General features: G+C 43.8%; 9 protein-coding genes and 3 non-coding genes across 13 annotated transcripts; 7 read left to right on the top strand and 5 right to left on the bottom strand.

Moving 5' to 3' along the window:
* Window positions 1-472: 472 nt before the first annotated feature.
* On the top strand, window positions 473-5,823 carry LOC135436047 (uridine phosphorylase 1-like). Its single transcript, XM_064693431.1, has 4 exons — window positions 473-635; window positions 685-887; window positions 4,858-5,541; window positions 5,601-5,823. Exons 1-4 carry the CDS (start codon window positions 584-586, stop codon window positions 5,742-5,744), a joined length of 1,083 nt encoding a protein of 360 aa, XP_064549501.1. The 5' UTR covers window positions 473-583; the 3' UTR covers window positions 5,745-5,823.
* A 79-nt stretch (window positions 5,824-5,902) lies between these two features.
* On the top strand, window positions 5,903-9,482 carry LOC135436485 (uridine phosphorylase 1). The gene is made up of 7 exons (XM_064694095.1): window positions 5,903-6,013; window positions 8,074-8,110; window positions 8,171-8,291; window positions 8,353-8,694; window positions 8,767-8,908; window positions 8,977-9,170; window positions 9,252-9,482. Exons 2-7 carry the CDS (start codon window positions 8,100-8,102, stop codon window positions 9,336-9,338), a joined length of 897 nt encoding a protein of 298 aa, XP_064550165.1. The 5' UTR covers window positions 5,903-6,013; window positions 8,074-8,099; the 3' UTR covers window positions 9,339-9,482.
* On the bottom strand, window positions 9,278-11,237 carry Spag1 (Spag1 axonemal dynein assembly factor). The gene is made up of 5 exons (XM_064694094.1): window positions 10,871-11,237; window positions 10,372-10,802; window positions 10,185-10,312; window positions 9,999-10,126; window positions 9,278-9,949 (listed from the first exon to the last, which is right to left on the bottom strand). Exons 1-5 carry the CDS (start codon window positions 11,135-11,137, stop codon window positions 9,491-9,493), a joined length of 1,413 nt encoding a protein of 470 aa, XP_064550164.1. The 5' UTR covers window positions 11,138-11,237; the 3' UTR covers window positions 9,278-9,490.
* A 233-nt stretch (window positions 11,238-11,470) lies between these two features.
* On the top strand, window positions 11,471-11,542 carry TRNAQ-UUG (transfer RNA glutamine (anticodon UUG)). Its single transcript has one exon. It is a non-coding gene; the product is annotated as a tRNA-Gln (tRNA).
* Window positions 11,543-11,732: 190 nt separating this feature from the next.
* TRNAQ-UUG (transfer RNA glutamine (anticodon UUG)) lies at window positions 11,733-11,804 on the top strand. Its single transcript has one exon. It is a non-coding gene; the product is annotated as a tRNA-Gln (tRNA).
* Window positions 11,805-11,904: 100 nt separating this feature from the next.
* Window positions 11,905-11,977, bottom strand: TRNAK-CUU (transfer RNA lysine (anticodon CUU)). Its single transcript has one exon. It is a non-coding gene; the product is annotated as a tRNA-Lys (tRNA).
* Window positions 11,978-12,098: 121 nt separating this feature from the next.
* On the bottom strand, window positions 12,099-15,266 carry cal1 (chromosome alignment defect 1). Its single transcript, XM_064695039.1, has 2 exons — window positions 15,009-15,266; window positions 12,099-14,936 (listed from the first exon to the last, which is right to left on the bottom strand). The coding sequence occupies exons 1-2, from the start codon at window positions 15,087-15,089 to the stop codon at window positions 12,426-12,428; spliced, it is 2,592 nt and encodes an 863-aa protein (XP_064551109.1). The 5' UTR covers window positions 15,090-15,266; the 3' UTR covers window positions 12,099-12,425.
* Window positions 15,267-15,450: 184 nt separating this feature from the next.
* On the bottom strand, window positions 15,451-18,280 carry GckIII (Germinal centre kinase III). The gene has a single exon (XM_064695044.1). The coding sequence runs from the start codon at window positions 17,811-17,813 to the stop codon at window positions 15,831-15,833; it is 1,983 nt and encodes a 660-aa protein (XP_064551114.1). The 5' UTR covers window positions 17,814-18,280; the 3' UTR covers window positions 15,451-15,830.
* Window positions 18,281-18,419: 139 nt separating this feature from the next.
* On the top strand, window positions 18,420-20,398 carry PGS1 (Phosphatidylglycerophosphate synthase 1). The gene is made up of 2 exons (XM_064695047.1): window positions 18,420-19,755; window positions 19,817-20,398. Exons 1-2 carry the CDS (start codon window positions 18,685-18,687, stop codon window positions 20,234-20,236), a joined length of 1,491 nt encoding a protein of 496 aa, XP_064551117.1. The 5' UTR covers window positions 18,420-18,684; the 3' UTR covers window positions 20,237-20,398.
* A 144-nt stretch (window positions 20,399-20,542) lies between these two features.
* Window positions 20,543-22,196, top strand: Trf4-2 (Topoisomerase related function 4-2). Of its 2 annotated transcripts, none has more exons than XM_064695049.1 (2): window positions 20,543-20,730; window positions 20,817-22,196. In XM_064695049.1, the coding sequence occupies exon 2, from the start codon at window positions 20,828-20,830 to the stop codon at window positions 22,019-22,021; it is 1,194 nt and encodes a 397-aa protein (XP_064551119.1). In that variant the 5' UTR covers window positions 20,543-20,730; window positions 20,817-20,827; the 3' UTR covers window positions 22,022-22,196. The 2 variants fall into 2 exon arrangements, with proteins under 2 accessions (XP_064551119.1, XP_064551118.1); XM_064695048.1 differs by lacking the exon at window positions 20,543-20,730 and adding an exon at window positions 20,747-20,764.
* Window positions 22,197-22,473: 277 nt separating this feature from the next.
* On the top strand, window positions 22,474-25,106 carry LOC135437175 (oligopeptidase A). Its single transcript, XM_064695043.1, has 2 exons — window positions 22,474-22,667; window positions 22,727-25,106. The coding sequence occupies exons 1-2, from the start codon at window positions 22,573-22,575 to the stop codon at window positions 24,807-24,809; spliced, it is 2,178 nt and encodes a 725-aa protein (XP_064551113.1). The 5' UTR covers window positions 22,474-22,572; the 3' UTR covers window positions 24,810-25,106.
* LOC135437177 (oxysterol-binding protein 1-like) lies at window positions 25,021-27,061 on the bottom strand. Its single transcript, XM_064695045.1, has 2 exons — window positions 26,069-27,061; window positions 25,021-26,003 (listed from the first exon to the last, which is right to left on the bottom strand). The coding sequence occupies exons 1-2, from the start codon at window positions 27,038-27,040 to the stop codon at window positions 25,254-25,256; spliced, it is 1,722 nt and encodes a 573-aa protein (XP_064551115.1). The 5' UTR covers window positions 27,041-27,061; the 3' UTR covers window positions 25,021-25,253.
* Between the last annotated feature and the right edge of the window lie 745 nt (window positions 27,062-27,806).

Here is a 27,806-nt window from a genome sequence, read left to right as displayed (position 1 = left end):
CTGCGAGTTATTGTATAAAGTAATCTAACATATATTAAACTGTTTGTCAAGAGCCGGAAAGCTGATATTTTTACTGTAGCTTGATAAATTCCATCCGCAAGTGTGCAAAATCGCGAAAAAGGCTTGTATAAATCTATTTGGTTCGCCATCCAAAGGCCACATAATCCTTTTCAAATATCCTTGCACAAATTCATTTGAGTGATGTTTGACAGTTTAGGGAAACAACAAAAAGGAACTCTTATTTGTGTTTTTATTTCTCGACCTTTGTTTTCATTTGGTATTGCTCGATGCATGAGACGAAGCTGAACGAATAAGAATTGGTTTCGCAATTTTGAAAGCGATACCAGCTAATGAAGCGTGCAAGGCTCTCGCTTTATGCCCATAACTCTTAAAAAGTTATTCAGCACTTTCTAAGAGTTTGAACTTTGTCAAGATCTATGAAATATGTATCCTTAAATTCTTGTTGTGAGAATTTACTCAAATGTATGTATACAAAACTTATCTAAATTCTAAATATATTTCAGTTATTTAAAATTCTTTTTCGAACCAAATTTTAAGCAAATTCAGTTAAAAACTTAAAAGAATGACGGCCAAATGTAGTAAAGATATCGAGAAAGATGTCTGCGAACTGAAAGGTGAGCAAATAATAGTCTTGTCAGTCATCCTTATAACGCAGTTATACAGCCATGGTTAAATCACAAAATAAACGCATTGATGAACTCATAAAGCACATCAAGGATGGTTGCAACCCCGAAGATCCGCAAGAGTTGGAGTCCACTTTAAGCAACATAAACCCCTACATCGAATGCCTTAATCCGGATATCTTATACCATCTTAACTTGGACACAGTAACAACTGATTTTCCGAAGGTTTTCGGTGATGTGCGCGTAAGTTGCAGGAAAGACAATAAATACAAAGATAAGTTACTCTTGTTGGGAGTTAAATCCGATACTAAAAATTGCTGAAATAGGATTTTGAGCAGAAATGGACAATAAACACTGCTAGTTGATGATGATATAGGAATGTAAATCGGAATGATTTGACGGTGAACATCAAAGCTCAACATCGATGCATCAGAATAAAACATCGATGCATAATGTTGTTGCTTACATTTTGCGCTCCCAGAGAGCTCTTTAGGTACAGTAAGGTAGTTTTTTAGCAATCTTCAAAACTTTTCTGCCTCACATTTTTTCCAGTTCTAGAATTATGTATACCCATCTTCATATATATTTACGTGAGCCAGTTGCAACAGGCAAAACCCTTTTCGTCTGTTTTCTGTTCGTATAAATTTGTTGAAAATGTTCTGTAATGAAATAGAAGTTTAGGAAATAATATTTTGTAAAGGAGCTACTGGCCGGGGTATAACTCTCAGTCTTACCAGGTCTAGCGAGTTACAAGATATTTATAATTTCGCTGGGAGAGAGGGCTTAAGGGGGAGGGGGGTGAGTATCCTGACCAAACCAAGCCTAGCTCTATTTCTGCACGCCTACGCTACCAGGCCGTGGCCTCGTACCAACTACACTAGCGGGCCGTGGCCTCGCACCAACTACTCTAGCGGGCCGTGGCCTCGCGCCAACTACGCTAGCGGGCCGTGGCCTCGCACCAACTCCACTACCCAAACTCTCTATCGGGCCGTGGCCTCGTACCACTACTCTATCGGGCCGTGGCCTCGCACCAACTACTCTAGCGGGCCGTAGCCTCGCGCCAACTCCACTACCCAAACGCTCTATCGGGCCGTGGCCTCGTACCACTACTCTATCGAAACACCAACCGGTAATGCCCACCCCGGGGCCAAAATCTCGTACCACATGCTCCTGCTCGAGGTTAAGTCGAACACCGGTTAATTCCGATGTTAAGGTAAGCCGGGTTACCTGAAAACAAAGAATTATCCAGTTTCTGCTCGATAATTATAACATATATACTTTATTCACTCCTCGCTTATTAATACTTTATAGTTACTCACGAGCTAAACCCTGCCGCACTGTTTTCTGGAGCCCTAGCGCTCCGCTATACTCTCTATGATCTTCCTCGTCTCACAATGCACGTCTACTCACCCTTAGCGTTCGTTCCAAAGTGCCGGCGCGCTCGCCAGCGAACCGTGCGCATGCCTCGGTCGCTCAACTTCGCCGCGAGCTTTCGCAACTTCACCTCGGAGCTTTCGCTCTTCGCCGCCGAACTGAAGTTGCGCTCTCGAACACGGTGTTGAGCAACCGATCAACAACGCACGGTTGCTGCGGCGGCCGGCGGTTAAATTTAAATTTAAGTTATGCCCTTGCTGGCTACGTGGCTCCTTGCCCTTAATTATGCACTTCAATACTTTGGCATCTTGTGTTAACCATTCTTATAACTAATACAATGCTTATATACTATACAATACTTGCATCCTATAATTACAATTATGAACTGTGGGGTGGCTACCATAGTGGCCGCCTCACAATTTATTTGTCTTATTTATAAGAATGCGCACAATTCTACGCACCTAGTGAAAGAGATAATGTCCGGCTAATGCCGTTCGGATATAAGTCATCTGGAATATGGAATTTGTGTTTGCTGATATGAAAATAATTTATCAGCACCACATGATAGACTTGAGTGCAACGGCAACCACAAGGAAGCCGCCGATTGATGTCCCATGTTGTTTTAGTACATTTTGTTAGCTTAATTTTTGCATTTTTTTTTCACTAGCCTTTGTTTACGTTTTGGAATCAGCTGCTTAGTGATGTGCAGATTAAGTGTAGTGTTGTGCGATTGTTCGTGACGGTGGGCACGGGTATACCCATCCCTAAAGACAGTACTGGTTTGCCGGCGCTGTCGTAGGAAATTAATGCAATAGCCTTATTCCACTATCCACATTTCTTCCACATTTTTGAAATTGTGACATTTTTGAAAAATGTGTAAAATGCAGCCCATACGTTTTCCATAAGAAAACACATTTTACACATTTTTCAAGAATGTCACATTTTTGAAAAATGTGTAAATTCGGCCCAAACAGTTCGTGATTTAAGCGATGATTTATCGAGTTTTCTATCGATGTTGTGAAAAATGTGAAAGTATGAAAGTATCATTACTATAAACAGCTGATATATTACTATATATATGACTATCAGCCTCTGCCCACTGAACACATTTCTGAAAATGTCACATTTTTGCAATATGTGTAAAATGCGGCCTGTACGTTTCCCCATAAGAAAACACATTTCACACATTTTTCAAAAATGTCACATTTTTTAAAAATGTGTAAATTCGCCCCGAACATTTCGTGTATTTTGCGATGATTAATCGAGATTTCTATCGATGTTGTGAAAAATGTAAACATAAACCAGCTGATATTGCAACGAAGGCAAGCGGTTACTTTAAATTATAATTTTAAATTTTAATAATCCCACAGTTTTTAACATTTAAAGTTGGCCAAATCCCGCAAAGGGTCTATTAAACGGAGCCCCTACTTCGGGGCCGTATTATTTGACTTTTGGAAGGAAATCTGTGCGGCGCTTATGTAAATTAAAGCAACTCGATCAGCTGTTTATTCAAAGAAACAGTACTTTTGCCACTCACATGTTACCGAAAACCGGTGGAACACCAATATGTAAAACTTGAAAATGTGACATTTTTAAGCCCAGTGGAGAAAGGCTATATATGATTACTATAAACAGGCGATAACTTTAAATTATAATTTTAAATTTTAATAATCGCATAGTTTTTAACATTCAAAGATGGCCAAATCCCGCAAAGAGTTCATTAAATGGAGCCCTTACTTCGAGGTCGTATTATTTGACTTTTGGTAAAAAAACTTTGCGACGCTTATGTAAATCAAAGCAACTCGATCAGCTGTTTATTTAAATAAGCGGTACTTTTGCCACTCGCATGTTACCGACAACCGATACTGTCAATGTAACACCAATATGTGCGACTTGAAAATGTGACATTTCTTAAGAATAGTGGACAAAGGCACTATGCATTTTCGTAAAACAACGTCGATTCTCGAAACTGAATGGAAAGAGTGCGTTTTTAGAGAGTGACGTTACAAAATCGGCATTAACTATTTACAGACACATATATTTTAAACCGATCGTTTCTATGGCAGGTCTGTGATCCGATGCTAATAGGATTTTGCCACTAAGCAAAATTATAGAAAGAGGCTTCAAAGTGACCTAAAAGACTTTCTGTTGCGACTTTGACCCAAGAGTGATTGCGTACAATTTGTTATGCCCAGACCCGCGAGAGCCAATCGACCAATGCCAAACCGTCTTTCAGTGCCCAATGTCGCTGGGGCTGATTTTTTACAGAATATATTTAAGTTTGTTTTGAAAGCGCCATTTTTTCCGATTACGTTAATAAAAGAAGGTAAACTGTAAAAAGAGAGGCAGCTCCGACCACATGAATATACTTATTCTTGGCTAGCATAAATAGCCGAGTCGACCTGGTCATGTCCGTCCGTTTGACTGTATGTATAAGCTCGGTAATCTCATAACCCAAAACAACTAGAGACTTAAAACTTGAACTTGACTTTCAACATAGGTCCTTCCGGTGCCCGCGCAGTACATGGTTGTTTCCGATAACTTGACCTGTTTCCAATCAATCAATCAAAATGGACATCGAAATTCTATTTTTGGTCAAATCTTAAGGAAAATCACCAAATCACCTTTTATTTTTAAGCTATCAAGCAAAGGGAAAACTTAATTTTTGTTCTTAATTTCTTTTAATTAATACTAAGGCAAGGGAGCAATTAAGCTGCATATTGTTATTCGGTGTTACTCATTTTAGTACTTATATTTTTCAGTTTAAGGGAACTTCCTAGTCGGGCAATATCGACTAGAGCAACTTTACTAGTTTATATATCAACTGTCATGGCCACAGTTCGTATGCTTGGGCGGCACGGAATCGCGCATGGAGAAATTCGCCAATTTCATCATGAAAGAGATTGGACTTAAGATGAGCCAAAGCGTTACGCTAAAAAACATATCCGCGGAAGGCCATCGATACGCCCTGTACAAAGTTGGGCCAGTGCTGTGCGCCAGCCATGGCATTGGCGGCCCCTCAATCAGCATAGTGTTGCACGAGCTCATCAAGCTCGTGTACCATGCCAAGTGTCAGGATCCTGTCTTCTTTCGCATGGGCACCAGTGGCGGCATTGGCGTTGAGCCTGGCACTGTGGTGATTACATCAGAAGCTCTGGATGGCCAATTGCGACCCGTGCATGAGGTGGTCGTTCAAGCTCAGCCCCAGCTACGGCCCACCACACTGGACCAGGACTTGGCCAAGACGCTTAAGTCCCTATCTAATCCCTGTGGAGATGGCTATGATACTATCACGGGCAAAACGCTCTGTACAAATGACTTCTATGAGGGGCAGTCACGTCTGGACGGTGCCTTTTGCGATTACACACCAGAGAAAAAGATGGCATTTCTGGAGAAATTGTCTCAAAATGGAATTGTCAATATAGAAATGGAAAGTACCACACTCGCAAGCCTCACAAATCAGGCCAATATTCGTGCCGCTGTCGTCTGCGTGACCCTACTCAATCGCATGGAGGGTGACCAGGTTTGTCCAATCTATGCCCAGTCGCTGACACTGATCATCGACTTCTTGGCTTATTGCAGATAGACGCACCACCAGAGAGACTCAAAGGTTACGATACAAGACCTCAAATCCTAATCGCTCGCTACATACGAAAGGTCATCTACGGAGATGCCCCGGGTGAAGATAGTTCTTACTCATGCGACTGCAGCGGCGATCAGAACTAATCGTCAACACCAACTGTGCAATATAGGAAGAATGTACTCCTTTATTTATTTATTTTTTAGTTTAATAATGTTTTTTTTTATGAGAACCAGTTTCAAGTACATTCGCGCAAGAGCATACAATTGCATTCCGCAATACAAACTCATATAGTGACTCATATAGAGAGAGAGAGAGAGAGACCTCTAGCCCATCGATCGAATTGTATAGAGCAGTATTTAACGAACCGTCGGAGCGCTCACAACGTCCAGCGGAAAGACCGATTCTACAAAATGTAAGTTTTTTTTTATAACCTGAACGCATTGCAAATGGGTAGATCTGACAGGCAGCCGAGCCGATCTATCGATCTGTCAGACTGGAAATTTTGAATATGTGAGCCCGCGCAGATCAACTCAAGAGCTAGAAACACCAAGTCCTGTATATAGACTCTTTAATAATATACTCATATTCAAAATACTTAACTTTTTGAATACCTCAGCCGTTCCCCCGAACAATTAAATAGCTAATTTGCGGAAATATGGCCATGGTGTTTGGTATTAACATATATTTTAATTTATCTCCTTAAAATTTCATAAAGATCGGACAATAAGCACCGAATTATATCACAAAATAATTTCATATAGTGTAGGGCGTAGTCGTTCACTTTCGACTAGATCATCTTTCTATATAAATATAAATATAAATATAAAGGCGTGTATTAAAAGTTTTATAGATAAGGTGTATATGTAAGTTCGTTCTTGTTGCTTTTTAGCCGGCGTTTTTTTGCCTTTCAGCGAGATAGTTTGTTATTTATGATAGAAAGAATGAATTTCTGACTAATAAAGACCATTACATATATGCCATATACTTTTATACTACGTCCCAGCCTAAGCCCTTTCACACATTAGCTAAATTACGCGCGGATGGTTCTTGAAAAAGCTTTTCAAAATAAAGTGGTCCGAAATTAATAAGATTTCTTAGGTTTTAAGAGCCAGTCACCAAATTTAACATATAACTATCCTTTAGCTATAATTCCAATAAATAAATCAATTAGAACTGTCCACCAATTTAAAACACAATTTTAATAATTTATTACCGTCCGTCCGTCCGCCCGTAGGTTCTCCTAGTGCCCGCGCAGATCGAGTTTGTTTCCGATATTCGATAACTTGCTCCGTTTCCAAGTAATCAATAAAAATCGATATCGAAATCATGTTTTTTTAACAATTTCGGCAAATAATATGAGCTAGATTCACCAAACTTGACATGTAGCTTCTAGAATAGTATATATATATATATATGTATATATAGTATTTTTCATTTTATACCTATCGCCTATCGGAAGAAGAGGGTTCAGGGTATCCTCTAGTCGGGAGCTCCCGACTAGAACCTCTTACTTGTTTTTAATTTCATTTGTAGTTAGAAAAGGGGTATCTCAGAGTCGGTAACTCCCGACTAGAGCCTCTTAGTTTTTTGCGCATTGCATATATCGCCATAATTTCAACACAAAATATTTGCATTTGCAAGTGTTTATATTATTCGTAAACACATTTTTCCACGTCTGCTTTCCATCAGCCAATGCAACGAGTCATACAGCAAAATATTTACCATATGTATACATATAATAAAATAAATATAGACAGAAAAGGAGTGTTTGTAATACGATAACGCTGTTCGTTTTGATTCCGAACGCAGCAACAAGCGCATAAATGCAGTCATTGCAAAAATATGCGTCTTGCACTATCGGTATACAGGGTCTGCTCTGGTATCGGAGAGAAAAAAAATTCATTTTGCAGCTCCAACAACTAGAACCTGATTATGCAGTTATTATATTATAAATTATATTAATATAAATAAGTTTGTAGCTTAATTGGGGATATTATAATTCTGCATAATTGTCTAGAAACTTTGCACTGGTCCGTCTTTCTGTTGCAGGTAGTACATATATCGAACCGCCCGGATGGGACAGCTATATATCATAATCATCATCATAATCATAATAGCTGTTCGGTACGAAAACCCTTTTTGTTTTTCAAGATATCTAGACCAAACTCGGCATTTACAAGTTCAACTAAGCTGTCTATATATGAGCTAAGACTCTTCAAGATATAACTACTATTTAATATAGCTCTTTAGAAAGAATCGGGCAAAAAACTAGGTTTAAAAAATAACGGTTCATTAAAACAAACTTTACGGAAAATCTATTCCAATAGGTGAAATGTAGGTCCAAGACTTTACGGGCCACTTATACAAGGTAGTTAATAACTTTATTTAATGGTATACTTGTAAGCCATCAGTCTACCCATTTTATTTGCCGATGAACAATGTAACTTTTTACTATCTGGAAATTATTTATAGCGTTATCAAATAAAGACTAGAACACAATGTCAAGAGGGTAAGTGGACATTGCCTTACGTGCCCAAGTGCATACGAGCTTTTATTATTTTACCCACAGCGTGAATCTGAAAAATCCCAACCTCAATGAAATGCCCTCTGATTTTCTATACCATCTGAACATCAATGTGGCCAAAACCAAGGATACTAGCGACATTCAAAAGCAATTTGGCGATATAGTCGTGCGTAAGATCTACAAATAAATTGGAATACTGAAATGTACATCCCCCTTCCCCTACTTAGGTCGTATGCGCGGGTGGCACTCCCAAGCGTATGCGAGAGTTGGCTATTTATTTGCGTCCTATATTGGGCATAACGGACGACAGCGAACCCGTTGATCTGTGCGCGAGTGGACAACGCTATGCTGTCTACAAGGTGGGCCCCGTTCTATGCGTCAGCCACGGTGTCGGCTCCTCAACGTTTTCAGTGGTGCTGCACGAGCTGCTGAAGCTGGTCAAGTATGCCAAGTGTCACGATCCCGTATTCATACGCATTGGCACATGTGGCGGTGTAGGCGTTGAGCCGGGCACCGTTGTAGTCACCAAGGATGCGTATAATGGTTACTTAAAAAACGAACATGAGATTGTAAGTGTACAAGTTTGCGGAGTACCAGCTCGCTCTTAACGATTTCTTGTTTTATTTCTGGCGTCTGGCTAGCCCATTCTGGGCAAGCGTGTGGTGCGACCCGCTAGTTTCCCGGACACACTTTGCCAGGAGATCTTAAAATATGGTGCAAAATCTGACGATGGCTTCAGCACCATAATTGCCAACACAATGTCTACCGATTGTTTCTATGAGGGTAAGTGCCACCCACCTGGAATGACAAAAAAAAAGTATATGCTATATGTATACATTTTATCTATGCAGGTCAAGGACGCACTGATGGCGCTGTGTGTGAATACAGCGATGGTGAAAAGATGGAGTTCCTGAAGGAATGCCATAATAAGGGCATACGCAATATCGAAATGGAGGCCACCATGTTTGCTTCGCTGACCCAGAAGGTTGGGGTCCGGGCTGCTGATGTTTGTGTCACGCTCATAAATCGCTTGAACGGCGATCAGGTCAGAGTCCTTCCGAAACATATAGTTATATAAAGTTTAGTCTCCTTTAATTTGTTGTTTCTGCACATAATTCTTTCACAGGTGTCCATTACAATGCACCAAAAGGAATTGTTTGAGCAGCGCCCTTTTCTGATTGTGGGACGTTATATAAAGCATTTATTACCTTGAAATCAATAAACGTCAAATGTTTATATTGTATATTACAATGCACCAAAAGGAATTGTTTGAGCAGCGCCCTTTTCTGATTACGTGGGACGTTATATAAAGCATTTATTACATTGATATCAATAAACGTCAAATGTTTATATTGTATTATTGTATCATTGTATTTCCTGTATTAACAGCTTCTTGTTGTTGTTGTCACTCTGGTTGCTCTGCGGCAGACGCAGCTCTGCCTGCGCGGTGGACATCCCTTGCATCATCTGCTGCAGTTGCTGCTTTTGTGCGCTGGCAACGGGGTTTCTAGTTTTCAGTGTGCCTCCTAGTGCTTCGGCAGCACAAGCTATTTTGCTTTTAATGACCCGATTTGGCTTGACCAACTCGGCCAGATCATAATCCTTGGGCGGCTTCGCGGCCTGCACGTCCCTTGGCTGTGGCTTTGCCTTTGTCTTGGGCTTATTGTCATCTGTGGCTTTCTCCGATTGGAGTTCCTCAATGATCATACGTGTAGCATGTGCAGGAGCCAGTTCGCCCAACTGTTGACGCAATCCGTCCAGCGCCTTTTTAGCATTTATATTATCGGGCTCCAGAGCCAGTAAACGTTGATAGAGGCCATAGGACTGGCAGAAGATAAGTCAGGATATATAATGTATTTATTGAAATACAAACCTCGCGACGACGTCCGTGGCCATAGTTGGCATCGGCCAAACGTAGAAGTGCCTTCACATTGTCGGGCTCGAGTCGGAGGCAGGCTTCGCAATCATCTATAGCTGGCAAATAGTTCTTCTTCTTTAAGTCTGTTGAGAAATCAGATGAATAGGAGGAATACGTGACAACAACCCTGTGGCTACTCACACGATACGGCACGATTGTTGTAGGCGCGTGCAGCTTGTGCCGGATCGTAAACTATAGCTAGTGTATACTCCTCAATGGCATTGTCATACTCCTTGGCCTTAAAATACTCGTTGCCTCGCAGACGATATCTGTACCAAATTAAGTGTATATATCATCACATATACATATAGAACTGGACACTACTCACTTCTCGGCATATTGCTCGCGCTCGATTTGACTTAGTTTCTTGAGCTGCGCCTGCAGGCGCTGCTCCTCGGCGCCCTGTTCACAAATTTTAATGTGCTCCTCTTTTGTTGTCTCAGTTTTTCGTAACTTTATATTTGCCTGCTCTTTCGAACGTTCCTCTTCCAAATCCATGCGCAAGATTTCCTCATCTGGATCGTACTTGTCCCATTTACTGTAATCCGTAGACTTGATGCGCTTTTCATTTGTTGATTTCAACTGTGGCTTTGCGTTCGGCTCAGGCACTGGTCCAGAATTTTGGGTCTCACTCTCCTCCTTGTCAATCTCTATTTTGCATGGTTTTCGCACAGGGGGCAGATCCGTTGCTAATTCAGCCGCTTCCTCTTTTAGTTCATTCAGCGCGCTGTCCTTGTTCTTGATGGCATTTGTCCAGTCCTGGATAATATTAACATTATTGCACAAATTAACTACATTTCACATGGAATCCCTTCTGAGATATTTACATATATGGGCTTGAGCTCCTGCTTGTCCAGCACATTACTGGAACGTATTTGCTCCTCGAAGCGAAACAACTTACTGTCCGGCTTCAGCTGCTTTAATTTCTCCTCGGCACAGCGTGTCAAGTCAGGAAAATAACCTTCTTCGCCGGAACGCAAAATCATTACAATCTTTTCCATTTCGCGTGCATTTTGGCATTTTTCCACGTACGCAAAATCCAGATGATTTAATGGTATTTGATATTTCTCCAACAGCGTTTTACTCTTCTCCATCTCTTTGAATTATCAATTTGCACTCTATGAAAATAATAAATTTTAGTTGAATATTTAAAATTGTTTTGATGTATGTTTCTCTGCTGTTATTGACTAAACAAATTTTACTTTTTATATTCTGTATGTTGCCTGACAACGGCATTTCGATATGGACACGTATTTGCTTTCGTATTTTCAGTTACATTTAAAATTTAAATTTGGCTCAATAAAAATACTAAAAATATCAGGCGTCATTTGTAAGTACCAAATAAAATGTTAACCAAAAGACATTTTACAATACTGTAACATCGTCCATAACAACAAAATTATGTTTTAGCACCCGCTTTTCAACCTGGTTCTATGGTGTAATGGTTAGCACTCTGGACTTTGAATCCAGCGATCCGAGTTCAAATCTCGGTAGAACCTGATTAATTTTCTTTTTAGTTTGTTATTTTCACTTTAAACATATTTTTGTTTTGAATTTTTTAAATTGAAAGTAATATTTTTTAAGTACATATGCCTAAAACCAAACATTTCCAAAGAGTTTTTCCTCTTTTCTTATTGTAACAAAATTGTGATTGGGAATTTATTTCACTACGCTCTACACCGTCACCACGGTTCTATGGTGTAATGGTTAGCACTCTGGACTTTGAATCCAGCGATCCGAGTTCAAATCTCGGTAGAACCTTGGCTACACAGTTGCCAAATCACATTTTTTTAAATTGTTTTTAACCTAAGTTATTTAAAAAACTAATTTTTTTAAATAAAATAGTACAAAAATGTACTTTCGCCCAACGTGGGGCTCGAACCCACGACCCTGAGATTAAGAGTCTCATGCTCTACCGACTGAGCTAGCCGGGCACTTGCAACCGATGCGGAAAAGAACCCATAAGTATGGCATCTTTGGCCATCCTAAACTGAATGTATTCTTAAGTGCATTAATTTTCGATAAAATTTGTTTTCTTCAATGTAAAAATAGCCATTGCTTTGTGTTTTGCCTTTTATTACTTAGGTTTGTGTTAATAGAAAATATTTTTTTAAATCATTCGTACATTGCAGAGTGGAATATATTCTTATAAGTAAACATTTAAAGATAAGTTTTTTGATAATGCCTTAATTTGATTTGGAATGTTAGTAGTGCTTTTGTTGTTCATAGCGAAATTTTAATAAAAATTGAATATAACAAACTTTCGTCAAATATTATAATATAATTAAGGATAAGGACAAGCTGTTTAACATTAAATATGAAATATATTAATCAAGTATACACAATGATTTGCTTTTAGCAATAGACCAACAATTGGGCGAATCAATCGCCTTCGTTGCTTTTCTCCAGCACAGAGTAGACCTCTCCGTAACGCTGAACACGATCAAAAATATCTTCATCGCTGCTACTGGAACTGGAAGACTCATAATCCACAGACTTGGCATCGGTACGCAACATAGCTGCCAGCTTCGCAGTGGGACGATAATAAATCGAGTAGCGACTGTCAAAGCTGCGACTGCCCACATGATACTTCAGAAACTTGCGCGCTTTCCGTTGTCCAATGATGGGGCAGAGGCTGTGCTCGGTGAGCGTAAAGTTGCTCGAGCTGCAGCTCTGCGCCCGGTCGGCCGGCGCATACAGTAAAACTCCTTTTTTTGTTAGCTTGATATTTGGACGTTGGGCCACAGCTGCGGTCTTGGTGACGGTTGCAGGTGGCTCGCAGCCAGTTGTAGATGTTACCACAGTACAGTCGGCATCACCATCTGACTGGTTCCAGCAAGTGCCAAATGCCGAAGCGGAATCGGAGGAACAAAGATCAATCAGCTCTTTTGATGTGCTGGCTGCACTTTTAATTAGCTTTTTTGCTGATTTTTTTAGGGCACGTGCACAGGCCGGATCATTGGACATAGCCGTCGAGTTGCATGCCACGCTGTGGTTGTTGAAGCTCGATTGCTCCGGCAGCTGTGGCGATGCTGAGGCTTCACCCTCTGCTTTTGGATCCGCTTGTTGCCTCAGTTTTCTGCATTCCTCCAAATATGTTTTCTTCGAAAGCGCTAGGGCACGCTTGAGATCTGATTCGGGATCATTTGTTTCATTTGATGCTTGCTTGGTTTTCTTAAGCTTTGACTTGGTGGTGCTTTCAGTTTTTTCTCTGGAAGTGTTGTTCGTGCGTTTTGCTTTACTGCTCTTGGCATTGTTTTCAACCGCAGTCACTTTTTTTGCAGATTTTGGTGGCTGCTTTTTCTGGCTAGACGCTTTGGGTATGTCGGATTTAGCGAATGGGTCCTTATCGATACTGCTGTCAGATTCAAGGGATTCTTTGCTCATCTCTGGGAAACTAGTTGGGCTTGTCAGCTCTTTTTTATTCGGTTCAAGCTTTTGCGTTGGCCCAGGGGTGGATTTCACAGATGCAGCTTTGGGAGTTGGTATTAGGGCTGCTTCATCCAAATTTAAGAATTTTACTAATGCCTTTTTCTTTGGCTCAGCTTCGGGCAGTTGCTGCATTTTGGGGGCTGTCTTGTTCTCCAACTCTTCCTCCTCTGTGTCTTCTTCCGATTCTTCGTCAATTAAACAAATCTGCTTATTTTTCGCTTGTACTTTTGGCTGCAGCGTTTGCTTTAGTGTCTTGGAACGACTCGTTGAGGCCTGCGTGCTGCATCTGGGTGTGTTCGACTGCACTGGGTCGGGACTGCTTTTATTCTCGACCAGCCATTCTTCTGTTGAGCTGTTGGCAATGTGCACCACATTTGAGCAGAGTCGATCTTTGTTGCAACAATTACAATCGCTCTCCAACAAACGCGGCCGCAAGTCCTCCTCGAAGGCATGTTGACGCCGTAACTGATGCACGCTGCGCTTGAATATGCTGCGCGATCCCAATTCAAGTCGTTGATGATGATACAGGCTGTGGCTGTGACTGTGATAGCTGCGATAGGCACAATATGGGTGGGTCGTTTTAGAAAAGGCCCGCCTCACGCACGCACTGCAGTCGCAGCGGGTATGGCCACGCTCATCTTCGCTGGAGGATGATGATGGAAAAAGTGGAGAGCTGTCGCGTCGCTTGCGCAGCTGCTTGCGTCGCTGCTGCCCATGGAAGCTGGCAGCCACACTATACGGATAATGCCTTGGACTTGTATGGTAAATCAGCTCGCGCTCACGCTTGCGCCTATGCATCTGGTCCCGACGATGGCGTAGAGCCTGCATGTGATGACGATGCTCCTGCTCCTCATTGTACTCATCACAGCCGTACTTGGCACGCAACTCGTCGCGCTTGCGTGGCACCGTGCGATACATTTTGATGGTTGTCATGGGACTGCTGCATTTGGTGGCAGTGGATACGGTGCGCTTGCGACTGGCGCGTATGTAGCGGGCTGTGTCCACAGAGTGCATCGATTCAGTTTCGCTTTCATTGCTCACATCCGGCGAGTAGATGTGATCTTTGTAGCGTTTGTGGTACGTCTTTGCTGGAGACATTTGCAGCAACGTCTTATCGCCGTAGGCACTATTGTGGCGACGCAACCAGTCCCCCACATGCTGCTCGATCTTCTGCGCATCAAAAGTGTTCAGTATGCGATCCAAGCCAGCCGCCTTCCATTTGCGCACATGCTCCTCAACAATGGGCAGCGTTTGATTTAGAATCTCTTTATTATCACCACTGCAAAGCATCAGAGTAAGTTCGGCCTTGCTCATACAGGCCGTTGTGTTGTTTATATCGTTCTCCACATCGTCTTCTTCCGCTTCTTCAATAACGCCAATACTTTCCTCATCCTGATTTTTATATAGTTCCTCGATTTGATTGAGATCAATTTCTTCGCCTTCTTCGTTTTCCTCACAACGCTAAAAAAAAAAGACCGAGTCTCGATGCTTTGGCGACGATCATGTATTAGGTATATGTATTTTTGAGCTCACCTTGAGAAAGTTGGACCAAATTTTCGAACGCTCATAGGTTAGCGTTTCTAAGGTTTCCTCGTCTACTAAAATTTGCGACATTTTCGCAATAAATCTAATTCCAAGTCCAGGCTTACACTTTTTTTAATTGTTTGCACTGTAGCTTCTTTTTCGAGGAGAGATGCCAGATCAATTGCACAAAAAACTGTCATACTTAAATGCCTTATCGACCACCACCATATGGACAATGTAGTGCTGGACGGTAAATTAATTTTTGTTGACAAGCAACATTTTTACTTTTGTTTATATATTAAATATGTTCACAGTTAAGTCAATGATTTGTTAACAGAAGACATTTTCATTTTGCTGCTAAGCTGGCCGATTAATTGAATACAATTACACTTAGTGTTATCGACGAACCACCACAATTTATAGCTACACAAGGCGCTAAATTAAATTCCGATTACATTTTGCATTTGTTTTATTTTAAAGTTGCATGTTTTACATTATATTAATAATATTAATATTGCAGATAAACAAACGAATACATATTGTATGCCTAAATAACTGTTGAATAAACATTTGCCACATGGCTCAGTTGAAATACGTACATGTACAACTACATAAGTATATATAAACTTTCGTTTTTCATAAGTCTAACGCTGCTTGCTCCATTGGCCACTATGTCGGAATATGTTGGTTGCCGTCGCTGCTGCTGCGGCTGTTGCTGCTGTTTGTTGTTGTTTTTCGGGGTTTATTTAACACGTATAGTATTATATAGAATATATATATATATATGTTTATGTAAGTTTTGTTTTGGAATTTGGTTAACCGTTTCACGGCCTATTTGCGGTTACGTATGGCGCGATCCATAATGTTATTGATGCGCGTCTCCGAATAGCCGGGCATCAACATATGGATTAACTCCTTCATGAACAGATCGCTAACGCCCGGACTGGAACGCTCGGCCAGCTCAAACACGGACTTCAGGTCGCCAATGTCACTGCCCACGCCCACGCCGTGCATGCTCTGCAAATTCTTGCTGCTGTTGCTGTACTTTCGCTGTATGTCGCTCAGCACTGGGAAGAGCAAGTTGTTCAGGCAAGCGCTGTTCGTGTGATGTAGCATTCGCTGTCCCTGACTGGTTGCCAGCTTGCCGTGATTGGATTGATTGGAAGCCAAGGAATCGTTGTGTTCGGCAGCGTTGCTGCTGCTGCTGCTGCTGTTGCTCACATTGTTGACGCTGGTCGCATGGAATGATTCGCGATTGTTGCTACGACGCTGTTGCTGCTGCTGCTGTTGATGCTGGTCCATGCTAAGAGGTAGGCCCAGAGAGGCGCGACGCTCCTCCACCTGATCCAATGTGGCCACAGAGCGCGACTGACGGAGCTCTGTCTTAGAGCTGGCACGTTTCTGCATAAGGTCATTCGCCGAGTTAGATGTGCTGACAGGCAGCATCCTTCCAGCGCCGGATGACGCATTGCTAGCTGATGCCAGTCCTCCTGCACTCAATGGCGCATTTAGCATGGTAGTTGTGGCATGTTTGCTGCTCAAGTTGTTGTTGTTGCTGTTGTTGTTATTGTTGTTGTTGTTGCTGTTGCTGTTAACCAACGCTGGCGTGTCGCTGGCAGCCGACGCCACCGTCGCTGCAGTTGCATTACCCACGCCACCGGCAGTCGCGGCTTTGACGGCGCCTCCAATACTGTTGCTACTGTTGCTGCCCGAAGCGGTTTGGTTGCTGCCGCTGGAGTTGCCCGAGGGCGAGTGTGTGGTGGCCATTAGTTTCTGCATGGTCAACTCGTGCTCCTGCAGCTGGAAGCTGTTAACGCCTGCACGCGGTGCGCTATTGATGTGCAAACCCTTAACGGTCATTATCCAGGGTTCGTCGTGGCTGCTGCCGCCGCCACCGCTCTGCTTGGCGTCCGAGTCGGAATCGGAGTTCTCCGACTCGGTTTCGCTCTCATCGCCCTTGGAGAGTTTCCATTTCTTAAAGCGGTCGATTAAGTCAATCAGATAGGCATTTTTTTTGGCCTTCTTGATAAACGGATACTTGAGCAACTCCTTGGCCGTGGGTCGATTTTCGGGATCCTTATTGAGGCACGCCTCGACAAAGTCCTTAAATGACTTGGTATAGTTACCTGTCAATTGGGGCGGATTGTTTTTCGGTATTAGAAAAAGCACGCGCATTGGATGCAGTTCCGAATTGGGCGGCTCGCCCTTGGCAAGCTCAATGGCCGTGATGCCCAGCGACCAGATGTCTGCCTTGGAATCATACTGGGACTGCTTGATAACCTCCGGCGCCATCCAAAAGGGTGTGCCCACGAATGTGTTCCGCTTGGATGTCGTGTTGGTAAGCTGGCCAGCTACTCCAAAATCGGCTAGTTTAACGTCTCCCAGTTCACTGAGCAGCACATTGGCCGCCTTAATGTCGCGATGGAGCTTGCGTTCTGAGTGCAAATAGTCGAGACCCTTGAGCACCTCGCGCAATATAATGCCAATGTGCATCTCCTCAAAAGAGCCCGCTTTCATCAAGTCTAATGCGGAGCCACCGCCCAAGTATTCCATAATGATCCACAGTTTGGTGCCCTTCAGAAAGGACCCATAGTATTTAGTCACATACGGTGAATCGCACTGGGAAAGCACCATGATCTCCTGCTGTATATCATCGATCTCATCCTCCGCTTCCTCCAGATCAATGATCTTGATGGCCACCACTTGCTGCGTGCGATTATCAATGCCTTTGAAGACCTCACCAAAGGAGCCCTTGCCAATACGCTCCTGCTTGGTGAAGATCAACTCCGGATCTACTTTCTCTGTCCAAGACATGTTAGCTGTTATGAAAGGTCACGCCACCTGACTTTGAATTTCGTTTCGTCTACAAAATGTTCAAGCAGAAATAAAAGCAAGAAAAGGCAGCAAATGAAAATCCCAAAGCAAAGTGAGTTACGGCTCGGGTCGGCTCTCGCTCTCTTTGTTGTTGCTGCTGCTGCACGCACTCGTACCTGGTTGCGTTGCACTATTGAGGTACTGAAACTTGCTTTGATTTTCTACACACACATACACACGCACACATCAACTATTTGCCGTTTTTAATCCCTTGCGTTCACATTTAAAAGCATTTGGAAAACGTAAGTTCTGTGTGTAGGAAGAAGGTCCAAAATTTTCGCAGTTGATTTCGTTGGCTTTTCTTTTGCTTGATTCTTCTTCTCTCCTTGCTTGTTGTTGTTGCGCTGCGCTGGCTGGGCTAGTGGTGTGCGACAGAAATATCGATATGTTAATTTTTTAGCTTTAAGCATCGATATTTAAAACAACTACGCTGTTCACATAACAGGCTTTTTCTATACGTTAAATTTGATTGTATTATACTCGATTGGATACAATACTGATTATACTAAACCACCGTTATTTCGTGTGATTAGCCTGTTTGGCAATTACAATACCATGGTTTTTGCAAATCGATTCGGACATCTGTGTATGAATCGATAAGAAATAATTTATCGATACATCTCAAATTCCCAGCACAGCAACAGCACGTAAACGTAATTTTGATATGATTTCGTAAAACCAGTTCAGTTTATTTAAATACTCAATCCAACCAATGAATGAAACTAGCATCGCAGCTAGGTCGAACACTGGAATAGGAGCTGGCACGGCCAGAGTAGAGGAGTAGAGGAGTCGAATATTCAGAAGGCCCTTAATGAAAATGATGTACCTGCGCCGCCTATTCACCCAAGAACTATGTCCTGCCACCCAGAGCGACCTGTTGGGTTGCCTTCAGCATGCACCGCAACAATTGTTGTGTGGCGGATTTGCGGGCTCACCCGGTCTGGAGAGTCTATCCTGGTTACACAATCTGGCGCCCTGCTTTCCTCTGCGGGGCGATCAGATACAGGTCATACACGAGCCTCAACACTTCTATCAAACGCTGATACAGCGCATCGCTCAGGCCAAACGACGCATTGTACTGGCTAGCCTGTATCTGGGCACAGGTCAGCTGGAGAGCTCCTTTGTGCAGACGTTGCGTCATAGCCTGCAGGCGGAGTCGTCATTGCGCCTAAATGTGCTGTTGGACTTTACGCGCGGCACACGTGGTGCGGTCAACTCCAAGACCATGCTCCTACCTCTGGTGCGCGAATTTGGCGAACAGGTACAATTCTCGCTGTACCATACGCCGGATTTGCGCGGCATGACTAAACGACTGGCGCCGCCGCGCTGGAACGAACTACTGGGACTACAGCATATGAAGGTGTACTTGTTTGACGATGCAGTGATCATATCTGGGGCCAATTTGTCCAACGACTACTTTACAAATCGTCAGGATCGGTACATACTTATTGAGGACAAACCGCTTGCAGATTTCTATGCGCAGTTGATTGAGCGTGTGCAGGAGTTCAGCCTGGCTGTGGGCGCAGATGCGGTAGAGGGACTGCATCGTAACTGGCGCATACTGCCATACGAGGGCACAAAAGAGCAATTCATTCGTCTGGCCAAGGAGCGTATTACAAATTTCGTTCAGGCAGCGTACCAACAGCAATTGAAGCTCAGGGAGCAGAACACACAGGCGGACACGTGGGTGTTTCCTCTGCTGGAGATGGGTCAGATTGGCATACACCATGACAGTGTGGTGACCAAGCAGCTGCTCTCTAAATGCATTGCTGGTTCACGCCTCAAACTGGCCACCGGCTACTTCAATCTCACGCAGGAGTACATGGATACCATCACGCATAAATGTCTGGCGCAGTGTAGCATTCTCATGGCTCATCCAAATGTAAGTGCTGTCATCTCGGTTTTTATACTTTACATAATATTTTGATCTTGCTTCTTTGTAGGCCAATGGTTTCCAAGGCGCCAAAGGACCCGCCGGCGGTATACCTGCTGCATATACACTGATTGCGAAAAGCTTCTATCAGAGTTTGGTGCGACGAAAACAAAATCATCGAGTCAATTTCTTTGAGTACGAGAAACCTGGCTGGACGTACCATGCGAAGGGACTTTGGTATTATTTACCCGAGGCTCGACTGCCCAATTTGACGCTAATCGGTTCCTCAAACTTTGGCGAGCGCTCGGTCAATCGTGACCTGGAGACGCAAGTTTGCCTGGTGACCGCTAACAAAGACCTCAGCCAACGCCTTCAAAATGAGGCGGATCGCTTGTACGACATGTCCACGACAGCGGAGCGCGAAATTGTCCAGAGAAGTGTACCTCGATGGGTGCAGGCTGTGGTGCGCATATTTAGAAATTTTTTTTAGGTGTTAATATAGTCCACATACTTAGTTCAATTTGTTGATCTTAAGGGTCAGTTACTATAGTCTCCAATATGTGTATTGTTTTGAGTTCTGGTTGTGCATATTGCTGTAAATTAATTTTTTACTCAGTCATCCTAAAATAATTAAAAAAGTTTGTAAACAACATGCCTTTGCAGTATATTAATAATGTTTCTAGCATAAATATTTTTCAAAAAACCAACAAAAAAAAGTAACAATTCTTATCAGAATTAAGGTTTTATGGTTAAGTTTGTTTGGTACAATTACATCATGTCTTAACATTTTCGTGATAAGCGAGTTTGAAGAGCACACACTAGTGAATTGTTCGGCACGAAATGAACTGGGTGGCAACTCTGTATAACGGCGCTGGCTTTGGCATTTGTCTTGTTCTTGCTATTCGGTTTGAAGAGAAATTGAAAAAAAAAAAAAAACAAATTACGAATTGGAATTGCGAATCGACGTACTTCCATTGCCATAGAGTAAGTTTCAATTGGAAATGTTACCAAAAATATAGTACGAGAGTGGATTTACGACTCTACCTTTGTTACAATTTATACAATTTAAGGAGGCAGCAAGATGAGTAAAGTCACAGATCAGCGGGAGCCCTGGATGATGCCGAACTTTGAATATGGCAGCGGGGTAGCCGCACTCCATCAGGAGATCGAGCATTTTTACAACTACATCGTATCGACGCCAACGGAATATATAATGCGGATGGAAGCTGTGCACCGAATCGAGAGGGTTGTGCTCAGCATTTGGCCGGAGGCCTGCATTGAAGTTTTTGGCTCCTTTCGCACCGGCCTAAATCTGCCGATCTCTGATATTGATATTGCAGTTAACAATTTCTACTGGCACGGTGCACCGCTGCTCGAACTGAAAAATGCGCTGATGGCGCGAGGAGTTGCCGACAATGTCAATGTCCTGGACAAGGCCTCAGTTCCGGTTGTAAAGTTTACGGAACGCATTTCGGAAATCAAGTTTGACATTTCTTTTAATACGACGACGGGCGTGAAGGCGGCGGAGCTGGTTCAGCGGTTTATCGAGCAGTTTCCAGAGCTTCCCAAGCTGGTCATAATTCTAAAGCAATATCTAATGCTGCAAGGCTTGAATGAGGTATACAGCTCAGGGGGTATTTCCTCATATGCCGTCACCCTCATGTGCATCAGCTTCCTGCAGCAGCAGTCTCTAAGCGAAGCAAAGACGTGTAAAAATGATAACAAATTGGGAAAGCTACTACTGAAGTTCCTGGACTTTTATGGACGGAAGTTTGACTACTTTAAGTATGGAATATCTGTGCGCGGCAGTGGTGGCAGCGTGGAGAAGTGTGTGCTGCAGAGCACCTTCGGTGATTACAACTGGTTGTCGGTGCTGACCATTGAAGATCCTATCACGCCGACAAATGACATAGGACGCAGCTCGTTTGGAGCACTTGATGTGAAGCAAGGCTTTGAAATGGCCTTTCTGAAGCTGTCCAAGCTAGTGGACTTGGACTCCTCCAAAACTAGTGGATCCATTTTGGCCAGCATTGTAAAAGTGCCTCAGTCAGTGATAAACTACCGAAATTGGGTGCACTATAAATTCCGACATTTGGTCACCATCAGCACGCAGCCCATCAACGGATTTGAACGGTACTTTGGCTATGCCGTCAAATTGAAGTTTAATGCCACGACATTGGAAGATGAACAGGAGGATAAGAAAGAGATTGGTAGCAATCTTAATGGCATGCCTTTGACCCACAATGGCTGTCAATACAAAGGCTTGGGATGTTAGTTTAAGTTAAGCATATCCTCAATTATCTTTACATCTGTTTTAATCTACTACTCGATTTTACATTTTACCATTATTTTATACTTAGCTACTAATTACTACTATACTTACTATGAATTTACCTTGTATGTACATAAACGCACAACAGTAGCTTACAAGCGCTACTGAAACTTTAAAATATGTTTTTTGGCGCCAAACTTTGATATTCGATACTTTTGATATTGATACTAAAGCTGTGATTGGTGTGTGTCATCGATTTTAAATTCACTTTTTCTTACACTTCATTTCAGCTACAACAAGATATTTAAATTTGCAAATTGATTGATGCATAAATGATACAGACAAATGGTAAATTACATTAAAATTAAACCTTTCACAGCTAAGATAGATAAAACTGTACAATATGAACTCAATGTGGGCGATAACATATATCGGCTTTTAGAAGTGAGGAAACAGAACAGCTGTGAGTGTTGTGTAAACGCTGGCTGCCGAAAAATTTGGCCGCACGCATTTTTCTAATTGTAAATAATTAGTTTTAAATTCGAATTTAAGACATGTTGAACATATTACGTCAGCGCCATGCGGCGCTTGCGAATGCAGCGCAACGCTGCTTACACTCTACCCCGTGCCGGCCGGGTTATATTGTGCTGTAAGTGTTGGGATTCGGGCTGCGGAACAAGTTCAATGATTACATTTTGCCGCTTGCAGCGTGCCCGAAATCGGGGAAGAGGGTCAAATGGGCGAGGGACTACTTATGCCAAATGGGTTGCCGGCTTTTAGCGATATCACCATCGAGATGTGTCTGGGCGCCATTGGCCAGCAGGCGTCGGCCGTGGAGAAGTCGATCAAAATGCTTGAGCAGGATATCAAAAGCGGCAAGCAGCTCAAAGGCGCCGATATATACAGCGAACTGGATGCAGTTAGTGCGCCATTGGAGACCACCTGGGGTGTGGCCAAAGCGCTCTACCTGGGCAACAGCACGCTGATACCCACCAAGTCTTATATGAACATACACGAACGTGCGCGCAATGCACGTGCTGCCAAATTCTGCAACAAAACAGTGTACACGGCTCTGCTGCAGCAAGAGGATCAAGCAGGTGAAGCTGAGCAACGTATGCGCCAAAAGTTTTTACTCGAGGGCAAATTAAATGGCCTATCGCTGAGCAAGGACGGTCAAGATGGTCTCAAGGAATTGCTTACGCAGCTGGGACGTGAGCGTGGTAACTTCAAAAATAAAGTTAATATGGCTGTGCACGCATTTGCGCATGTGGTCAATGACTTCCAGCTGGTTCGCGACTTTCCGCCAACGCTGCTCGAGGCCACCGCCCGGGATCCCAGTCAACCACTCGAAGGTCCATGGAAAATAACGCTTCAGCCGCCAATTGTTGAGGGCTTTCTCAAATACTGCCCCGATCGTCTGCAGCGCTGGAATGTGTGGCGCGCCAATGCTCTAAAAGCATCTCAGCAACAGGATAAAGCACTAGAGAACAGTACGCATCTGGAGAAGATACGCGGCTTACGCAAGCGCCAGGCCAATCTGTTGGGCTATACCAACTACGCAGACATGTCCATGCAAACCAAAATGATTGGCAGTGTGGATAATCTGAAGCAAATCTTTGCCAAGCTTCTGAAATTTGCGGGTCCCGCTCAGAGTGTAGAACTTGAGGAGTTGCAAAAGTTTGCCAGTTTAAATGGTGCCGAACACAAACTGGAGGCCTACGACGTTAGCTACTGGGCACGCAAACAGCTTGCCGCCGAGCATCAGCTGGTGGAGGACAAGCTGCGAGAGTACTTTCCCCTGCCGCGCGTGCTCTCCGGACTTTTTACGCTGAGCGAAAAGCTCTTCAACATACGCATTGTGGAGCAGCCCAAGACAGAGGTGTGGCATCCGGCTGTCAAGTTCTTTAATGTGTACGATGGCGATGCCAGCAACAGTTCAACGCCCGTGGGCGGCTTCTATGTGGATTGCTATTCCAAGGAGCATAAATTTGGCCGTAACAATGGCTGGATGGTGGGCATACGCAATAGCAACAAAACAGCTGGCCTCACCCCACTCTGCGCACTCATCTTTAACTTTACAGAGCCGACGCAGGGCAAGCCCACGCTTTTGGGCTTCGAGGATTTGCAAATGGTATTCAAGACCTTTGGCACGGCGCTACAGCATCTGCTGACGCAAGCGGGCTACAGCGAACTGGCGGGTCTATCCAACATTGAGTGGGATGCCTCGCAAGTGTCGGGTTATGTGATGAGCAACTTCCTGGACGACGCTGCAGTGCTGCAGACTTTGTCCGGTCATTATGCCAACGATCAGATCATTGATGCTGAGCTTGCCCAAAAGACGCGCCTGCTGAAAACGCAGCTGTCAGGGTACAATCTGTGCCAGGAATTGTATTTGGCCGATCTGGACGTTGAATTGCATCGCTCTGGCGCCTTTTGGTTGGATATTGTCCGCAAAATTTGGCCAGTATATCACTGTATGCCGCTCGACAAGAAAGACGCACATCCCTGCTCCATGACCGACATTTTCGCCGGCGACTGGGCGGCGGCACATTTTAGTCATTTGTATTCCAAGCTAATTGCCGCCGACATCTCGAGCTCATTTGCGGAGCAGCGCAACGACGAACACTACGCCACAGTGGGTAAACGCTATAAGCAAACGTTCCTCAGTTATGGCGGCTCTGTGCCCACGGCGGAAGTATTCCGTCGCTTCCAAGGTCGTGATCCGTCAGTGGAGGCGCTACTTAAATCATTGGACATATTCATAACTTCCCAAACCACCGAACACAATTAAAGCGTCACCCTTGCGGCTACCATCGTGACCAGCATTCACTGTTATCTATTGTTAACCATTAGTTAGTAGTTAGTTTAGATAATGGTTGGCATTAATAAATCGAGGTGCCGAATTGGTCGCGTTGGATTAACTGATTACCGAGTCAACAGACGACGCCTTATCGTGCGCATTGAGGAAGGCGATACCGCAGGTGTTACTGAATGTACATGGATGACTCTTTACGACTGTTTCAACCACAACTCAACAGTTTGCTTTATTTAAATCATACTTAACCAATAAATTGCGTAAATTTTATAACATTTCTCGTTCGATTGCTCAGGTCTTTTTTGGCGGAAGACGACTAAACGAGTTCTTTGTCTGCAGATTAGATATTGTGGGTTGATTGCGCATTTTCCGTCCTATTGTTCTTGTTTTTTTTTTTTGTAAAAGTCTATAACGCAGCTGTTAATAAATATTCGGACAACCGCTCCAGTCTTGGGCCGCCTTGGCCTTCCAATATGTATTCTTGGAGACGTGCACAAATTCTTTGCTACCCTCCTCTCTCTCGCGCTTGAACCACATGGGCTCATATGCTGGATAGGATCGTCCTTCCGCCGCCGCTTGTTTTTCCTCCGCCTCCCGCTGTTTTCGCGCCGCTCGCTGCTTCTCCTCGAGCCGCAACTTCTCCTGGTTGCTTTCGTCCCAGGCGCCTTCTTCCATGCAACGCTGATCGGGTCGCAGGCGCGAGTCCGTGGGCGCTACACCTTCCTCCGGCTCGTTTAGCTGACAGGCAAACGTGGGGAAGTTGTAAAACTTTTCCGATCCGGGTGCAGCTGGCCGACGCTGCCAGGCAACCTTGTACTCGCCAGTGGTATAGCTGGGGCTCTTAGCTGTGCCACTGGTGTGCAGAACAGGTGCTATTTCGATTTTGTCGTCCCAGGTGCCACGCAGCAACCATTTGGCCTCCTTATTGCGATTGAGTACCACGCCTTTGATGCTGCGCTGCACCTCACGGCCGAAGTATGAGTATGGTATATAGTTTAGGATGCACTTGTATCCAAGCGCCGCATCGCTGCCAATGATTTCCATTTCTCCGTGCAGATCCACCCAGAGCTTTCCGACGATAATGTTGTTCACAGTTGTTGTCACACGACGCCAGCAATAGCGACGTCCGGTGCTGGGGAACGAAACGTAAGCGCCGCCAACCGGATTTACCTGCTCAAGCCAAAATGGAAGGTGAGTAACGAAAATGAATCAGCTACATATGCGAAAAAACTTACCTGCAAATACTTGCCACGGAACTTACTAGTCAAGGAGAACTCTTGCCAGCTAACCCACTCCTTGCTCTCGCAGTGCAGTGCGGCTACGGGCGGATGATGCGACACCTGCTCGGCCAGGCAGCGCCAGCCAAGATCGTCCGTGCGGTCGCATTCATAGGTCTCGCCTAGCAACGGATTAAAGGGTTTGTTGATGCGACTCGCTGCCGTCGCATACGCGGAGACTGTAAAGGCCGCCAAATAAGCCAATTGCTCGCACTCATCAGTGCAGGCGGCGGCAGTGTCCAGCACTTCCGAATACTCGTAATCCTCGACCAGGCGCTGTAGCATGGATATCGGCTCGTTGAAATTGACGGGCATAGGTATTTTGGACAGATCCTTGCCAATGCAGTTCTTCATCAGTGTCCACAGGTTGAGCGGATAGTTGGGCTTCTCCGGCACACGCGTGCGCCGACACCTGATCGGCATCTGCTTCTCGCTGGCCTCGTTGAGGCCACCCGTTGAAGGTGGATAAACGATTTCATTCGCTGGTGTGGCCGTGGTTTTGGCCAGCTCCAATGATGCAATCCATCTTTTTCGTTCCACCTCACTTCCGGCTTTGATGCGAAAGGGTTGTTGGCTGCCATCGGAAATGGCAAAGGTGCAATGGTCCACGTTTTCGATGACGGCAGCTTTGAGCGCTATCGTGCCGCGCGAGGTTTGATGAACCTCAGACTGATCGAGATAGTAGCTGAGTACACCGTTGGAGAGCACAAACCAGCGTCGCTGATAACCCTTCACGTAATTAGTCCACTTCAGCAGCCAGCCCTTCATCTCCGGGTTGCCTTCAATTGCAGCATGACTGGATGGACGACCCCGTCTGCGTGACTTTTGCGAAGATCTTAATTTGTTCCCAGTGGAGGTCTCGATGGCGCAGTCCGTGCTCATGTTCGAGCTGTTCCGACGCTGTCTGTGCTGCGCTCGTTCGCCAGACATATTCAATACCTTGCGAATAACTGAATACAATTGACAAACGACGACTCCCCGGTTGGCATCGAGACCACATTCAGCTCTTATCTCCCGAACATTTTGCTAGTCAGCTAGATAAGGCCTCAGTTTTGGACACTGAGTCAGTAGATAGTGCATTATCGCGGACGCTGAGCAAGGTGGTGCCACTGGTGTTTTTTTTTTTGTAGTTGAGGAGTGGTTGAACCGTAGGTTAGGATTTGTTAACGGGTATTCTCGTATGTTCAGGCTCATTGTTTAACCACATAATTTTTGCTTTATTTAAAATAATACTTTAATAATAAATTGCATAAATATATAACATTTAACATATTCTCGTTGCATTGTTTAGAACCTTTTTCTTTTTCATTTTCTTTTATATATTTATATATATACACAACAAAGGCAAAAACAATTTTCGGCTACCGGAAAACTCGTCTCGTGTGTCTCCTTCTTCTTCTTCTTCTTCTTGTTATTGTTGTTATTCTTTAGAGTGAAAAGCTGGTTCGCTTTTCACTTGCACATGTCTACATATGTATATAGATTAGATATATGTATGTATATGTATGTTTAATTTTTGGATGGTAAGGTCTATGTGCCATAAGTAATTAACTGATTAAAGCAAAGATTAAATAAAAAACCGAACAAAATACAATTTGATAAACGCAATCAATGCGATGCGATTTTGAGATTAACTTGCCATAAAAACATTTCAGTTCCAACATTTGCAGCTACTTTACAGTAATTAATTTATATA

The sequence above is a fragment of the Drosophila montana genome, unplaced genomic scaffold, assembly GCF_035044405.1.
Source record: "Drosophila montana isolate Dmon_TW-CO22-7 unplaced genomic scaffold, ASM3504440v1 contig_3733_1, whole genome shotgun sequence".
NCBI lineage: Eukaryota > Metazoa > Arthropoda > Insecta > Diptera > Drosophilidae > Drosophila > Drosophila montana.
Note: the sequence above shows the minus strand (reverse complement) of the source record. Positions and strands in the feature narration are given on the sequence as shown.